The sequence below is a fragment of the Saccopteryx leptura genome, chromosome 1, assembly GCF_036850995.1.
Source record: "Saccopteryx leptura isolate mSacLep1 chromosome 1, mSacLep1_pri_phased_curated, whole genome shotgun sequence".
Taxonomy (NCBI): Eukaryota; Metazoa; Chordata; class Mammalia; order Chiroptera; family Emballonuridae; genus Saccopteryx; species Saccopteryx leptura.
In genome coordinates, this window is record NC_089503.1 from 215,453,914 (window position 1) to 215,460,265 (window position 6,352).

General features: G+C 44.7%; 1 protein-coding gene across 1 annotated transcript; it reads left to right on the plus strand.

Moving 5' to 3' along the window:
* The first annotated feature begins 235 nt into the window (after window positions 1-235).
* POU4F2 (POU class 4 homeobox 2) lies at window positions 236-3,676 on the plus strand. Its single transcript, XM_066360918.1, has 2 exons — window positions 236-723; window positions 1,178-3,676. The coding sequence occupies exons 1-2, from the start codon at window positions 439-441 to the stop codon at window positions 2,117-2,119; spliced, it is 1,227 nt and encodes a 408-aa protein (XP_066217015.1). The 5' UTR covers window positions 236-438; the 3' UTR covers window positions 2,120-3,676.
* Window positions 3,677-6,352: the final 2,676 nt, after the last annotated feature.

The window sequence follows — 6,352 nt, forward strand, 5'->3', positions numbered from 1 at the left end:
GTGTCTGGAGAGCTGAGCGGGCCCGAGCCGGGGAGAGCAGAAAGGCAGAAGGGGCGACGCTCGAATCCGAGCGGCAGAGGCCGACGCTTCCCAGCAGGGGAGGGCGGGGGGCGCGCTAGGGCGGGCGGGCGGGGGGCGCGGGGGCAGGCGCGAGGAGAGGGGAGTATAACTCTGCGGCCGCCAGGCGCGGGGGCAGTTGCGGGCGCCCAGGTCGCCAGCCAGCGCCAAGCGGAGCCCAGCATCCGCTGAGACGGACGCGGGAGCCAGCGGAGGAACGCGTAGCCGGGGCAGGGCGCGCCGAGCTTGGAGTGGCTGCGGGTGAGCGCAACTTTGCACCGCCGTTCCTCGCTCCGGCTCTCGCCCAGCACTTCTCGGGAGGATCCCGACAGCCGAGGTCAGTGCGTGCGCTACGGACCAGCGCCCGGGCGGGCTGGGAAGATGATGATGATGTCCCTGAACAGCAAGCAGGCATTCAGCATGCCGCACGGCGGCAGCCTGCACGTGGAGCCGAAGTACTCGGCACTGCACAGCGCCTCGCCCGGCTCCTCCGCGCCCGCGGCGCCCGCGGCCAGTTCTCCTAGCAGCTCCAGCAATGCTGGCGGCGGTGGAGGCGGTGGCGGGGGCGGTGGAGGCCGGAGCAGCAGCTCCAGTAGCAGCGGTAGCAGCGGCGGCAGCGGCGGAGGCTCCGAGGCGATGCGGAGACCGTGTCTCCCAACCCCACCGGTGCGTATGTATTTCTGCATAATCACCGCTTAAAGGCACATTTTGACAGCCCCCTTTATCTGCTTGATGTTTTTTTCATGTCTGCACAGCAAATCACCCCACACCTCCAACCAATTTCCTCCCCCCTCTCTCTTATGTATTCAGCGGGCCTTTCCTTTCATATTAATTTTTATGACCTGGGATGTTGCCTGTGCGCGTGTTGTGTTGTGTTGTGTTTGCGGGCTCACTTTCCTCCTCCTCGTGCACTCTCAGCTTCTCTGGGTGGCTTCCTGCTTCTTCTCCTCACTTGCTATTTTCAGGATTGTTATTATTACTATTCATTATTATTATTATTTTAAGGTTCTGGAAATGTTGTAGGCGCGGCAGCGGTGTGGAGCGAAGGGCCAGGGCTTCCGGAGAGAGCGCGCACAATTCCCTGCTGAGCGTAATGTGTGCATTTTACTTGCAATTGCAGAGCAATATATTCGGCGGGCTGGATGAGAGTCTGCTGGCCCGCGCTGAGGCTCTGGCGGCCGTGGACATCGTTTCCCAGAGCAAGAGCCACCACCACCACCCGCCCCACCACAGCCCCTTCAAGCCGGACGCCACCTACCACACCATGAACACCATCCCGTGCACGTCGGCTGCCTCCTCATCGTCGGTGCCCATCTCGCACCCGTCCGCGCTGGCGGGCACGCACCACCACCACCATCACCACCACCACCACCACCATCAGCCGCATCAAGCGCTTGAAGGAGAGCTGCTGGAGCACCTGAGTCCAGGGCTGGCCCTAGGTGCCATGGCGGGCCCGGATGGGGCCGTGGTATCCACGCCAGCTCACGCACCGCACATGGCTACCATGAACCCCATGCACCAAGCGGCGCTCAGCATGGCCCACGCGCACGGGCTGCCCTCACACATGGGCTGCATGAGCGACGTGGACGCCGACCCCCGGGACCTGGAGGCATTCGCTGAGCGCTTCAAGCAGCGACGCATCAAGCTCGGGGTGACCCAGGCCGATGTGGGCTCCGCGCTGGCCAACCTCAAGATCCCCGGCGTGGGCTCGCTTAGCCAGAGTACCATCTGCAGGTTCGAGTCCCTCACATTGTCGCACAACAATATGATCGCGCTCAAACCCATCTTGCAAGCGTGGCTCGAGGAGGCCGAGAAGTCCCACCGCGAGAAGCTTACCAAACCCGAGCTCTTCAACGGCGCGGAGAAGAAGCGCAAGCGCACATCCATCGCGGCGCCGGAGAAGCGCTCGCTGGAAGCCTACTTCGCCATCCAGCCGCGGCCCTCGTCCGAGAAGATCGCCGCCATCGCGGAGAAGCTGGACCTTAAGAAAAACGTGGTGCGCGTCTGGTTCTGCAACCAGAGGCAGAAACAGAAAAGAATGAAATATTCCGCGGGCATTTAGGAGACCCTTGGCCTCTCCAGGGACAACCCCTCCTCATCCCCCTCTTCTCTCTCTCTCTCTCTCTCTCTCTCCCCTGCCTCTTTTCTTTCCACTTTTGGCGACCAGAAATAATTCCAGTAAATGTGAATCCAGAGGAAGCGAGAATTGGAGAGCGAGCGAGCCCCAAGCCCGGTGAGAGTGTGAAACGACTTCTCCAAGGAAAGGGAACCAAAAGAAGGGATTTCTCAAATTGTAGCAAAGTTGTCCCTTTTAATCCCACCCCATCCCGGAAAAGTCACCTCGACTTCTTCACTGGAAGTCTGGAGCTGGCTGTTTGCGGGAAGGCAGACGAGACGGGCTTTTGAAAGGCCCCAGAATGATCAAGTAAGATTTGTTTTTATTCCTAAAGACATCACCCTTGTTCAAGTTTAAAAGTTCACTTTGCCGCTATTTTTCAGAAATAGAAATTGATTCAGGACTGAAACTTTAAATTAGAGTTGATGCTTAATGTGATAGAGACATCTCTAAAGTATTTTGAATTTTAAAAAAAGATGGCAGATTTTTCTGCATTTACACTGTATATTATATATATATTTTTATTGTGGTTCTTACCCCCTCTTCCTTCTCTGAAGTGTTAATGCTTAAGAAAGGAGTTGCTCCTGCTGTGTTCACTGATCTTGAAAGCTATTATTAGATTATTGCCGAACAACCCTCTGTAAATTATTAATTTATCTCTCTAGCAACTTAATTTGTGCACATTCTAATTAATTAAACTTCTTTAGTCTTAAAAATGGGGGAAATGTATGTATGGCTAGTGAAGTTAAAAAATGTTTATGTTTGATGAGTTTACTGAATTTTTACAGCTTTCCTCTTATACTGTGTTTCTTTTGGCCCAGTTGTATATTCTCACTTTGAATGAAGGTTTTTTCCTTTGTTTTTACTGGTCGTGTTCTTATTTGTGAGTTGACACTCAGTAATGGATGTCTTATATTTGTGTAGACCTGATTCACTGTCCAAAGTATTGTTTACTTCGTTACATATTTAATGGGGATTCCCACATTGTCCCCATGCTGCACAAGTGCTTTCACTCATCCTTCTACACACACACACACACACACACACACACACACTCACCTCTAATGGAAGAGAAGTGAAGCAGTTGGAAGCATGACTATAATGCATCATTTTCTAGCTTTAGATGCATTAGCCACTTGGTGTTTGTTCTTCCAGATTCTAAGATTTCACCAAGGTATTTCAATCTTCTAGTTTTCAATTGCTTTGTTGACTACATTTTGACATTTGCAGGATTCCTTCAGTTTTTCCTTTTGGAGGTTTGTTTGTAGAAAAACTAATTTGAACTATAAGAAAGACAGTGCACTGCTTGTAAATTCACATTGTTTGGTAGAATTCTTTTGGAACAACAAAAAAATTAGGTACATGATGACTGGTACCTTATGTATTGTAAATATTTCATTCAAACTGATGCACATATAGATATATTCTTACAAATTTTGCTGTATTGCTGTGCCATTTGAGGTTCTCAGAAGTCTTGAGTTCTGTATATGCTCTGGTTTCTTGTTTTTGTTAATAGATGGTTTATTTACTATGGTAATGTATTATTTTTGGTGTTGTTTGACTGTCTTTCATTGAAGAGATGATTTTAATGTTTTATTGGCAAAGTATGCTGCTTTTTTCATTAAAATACGCTATTAAAATTAAATGGCTTTTAAAATGTGATGTTGTTTCAACTCATTTACATTGGAATTATTTTGATTTTTAAAACAAAAACACATTTTGATAGTTTATTATGGAGTGGTTGTTATCAGAGTCTGACTTGGATTTAGGAGAGGGTGTTTCTCTAGGAAAGTATAAAATAATAGGGTTTTAATGGCCTTCTAATAGAGCTCATCTCACAGGGTGCTTTGGTTTTTTTCTTTTGTTTGTTTTTGTTTTTGCTCAATTGAGATCATGATATTTGGTTCTAAACATCTCCCTTGGAGTCCTTTTCCTAGATCTGCAATAAAAGAGAATCTTTGTGAGCAAAGGTGTTGCATGGGTAAAAAGAAGGAAGAAACTCATTTCAGTTTTCAGCAGCACTGGCACACTGGGTGTGGCAAGAATCTAGACCCAGTTGGGAGAGTAGAACACCCTGGTGGAGGCATAAGGGCTGGCCCACCATAGTTCTCAGCTTAGTCACCAGTTCTGTAGAGAAGTGCACCAAAGCTGGAGCAGAAAGTAAAGTCTCCCTCTCTCCTTTAAGGAAACTCACATTCTGCGATAGACAGAACGGGGTTGAGGAAAAGAAATCCTGGGTGGTTAGAAAGGGCAAATTATTGTCCTCTTTCTAAGACTTACACAGATACTAGAGTTGCTAGAAGCTATTTATTAGTGATCTGGCACAAAGAAATTTTGCACATTTGATACACAGACTTTTCTTCTGGTGATCCTACTTTAAAGACAACTCCTTACCCATTTTAATAATTTTCAGACTTCCTATAAAAATTGAGCAACATATTAGGGTTTCAAGTTTTCTTTTTTCCAGGAAAGCTCTAGTTTGGACATTTGCATTATTAATGGTGAGAAGATCATACTAATGTATAGGTCCAACAAGAGTAAGGAAGGAGGCCATCCTCTAGGGGTAATTCTGCTGACCTGAGCTGTGACCCTTCTAATATGGATCTGTCCGGGATGTTTTTTTTTATTTTGAGAATGAAGTTAGGAAATATCCTATGAGTCAATGAAAATTGTTACAGTGACTCAAATTGGTGTTAAATGTTGTTGGAAAACTGATTGTGACTTTCTGAAGTAACAAAAAGTTGTAAAAGTTGGATGGATACTAGGTAGAAGGATTTGTTTTCCTATAATTGAAATAAGAAGGCATTTGAAGAAGCCAAGTCCATGTGTCTATTTGGAAGTAATCAGATGTATTGCATAGAAGCCTAAGAAAACAAAGTTGTAGGGATTAAAAAGAAAGAATTGTGAATTTAGTTATAGTGATATTGATGGTTAAATTTATTCCTGTATTTTGGAGGTTGAAAATCCCTTTTTCTATTTCACTCTCTGTTCTTAGATTGTTTTCTTGACAGTCTTTTCAAACAGCCAGCCTCCAGTCTCACTATACTGTACTGGGTACTTGTTTCAGCACCACGGATAGTAACCACATGACCCAGTCCTACTCCAACACGTTTGACCAAGCAGTTCTAGCTACCTAGAGAACTTTCTGCTTGCGTACTTTCTCCAAAGTGGGGAAAATAAATTAAATAGGTTAAATGTGTAGCAAATCAGGCTTGCTAATCTAGTATAAAAATTATCTTTCCCATACGTGGCTGTTATCTAAGGGTCTAGGGTGTGTGCATTGAGAGAGAAAAGGGAGTCAGTTGGGGGGAAACACGTGCTAGTTTCTTTCTACAAATATGACCACTTCAAATAAAGTGAGAAATCCCATGGAAGTAGTATCAATTGAAAAATGTGTTGAACAGAAGTAAAATAGGTGGCCTTTTTAGTGCTTTTTGAAGTACATGCTAGCTGGCATGGCCCATATGCAAGTTTGTTCAAGATTTTATGAGGTAAGTAACATAACAGCATCTGTTTACTTAAGCAGTTCAGAGTGAAAGCTTGTTTTTCTCCCCAAATTCACCAAGTGTTCTATGTCTCCCATGTTCCTGGACTTTTAAAACTATCACATTTTACATTCATCTTCTCTGTTATTATAAGGATGATTTTTTTAAAAAAAAACTTTTTTTGTCTACAAGATGAAATTATATTCATTATTTAAGCCTACTAAAATGTGTTTGTTTTATGGGAAAAATAGAATTTTAGAAAGGAATATACTCAAAGTTTTTATTAATGAAAGTTGCAGAGACATACTAAAACAAACCAGAGTTTCGGAGAGGATTGATCTTAAAGAAGAAATTAAAGGTAAGAGTAAACTGAATCATGTATAAATTGTTGAGAAATATCCATTTGGTATTGACTTTCAAAATACTCACATTGATAAATAGCAAGTTGAGGCTGAAGATCTTTGAAACAGCAATCAAATCCACTGGTATTCATAACTCATGTTCTAATTTTATTTCTTCAAGGTTCACAATTACTGTTTTATTGGAAAGAGATATTTTATATATTAGCAGCATATCTGGTATCCTGAATTTGACCTTTCAGAACTATGTAGTTTATTTTTATTTCTTAAACTTCTCTAAAGGCAAATGAACCAATCTTTTTGTTCAATGTGATTATCTAAATCTAAGCTGGAAT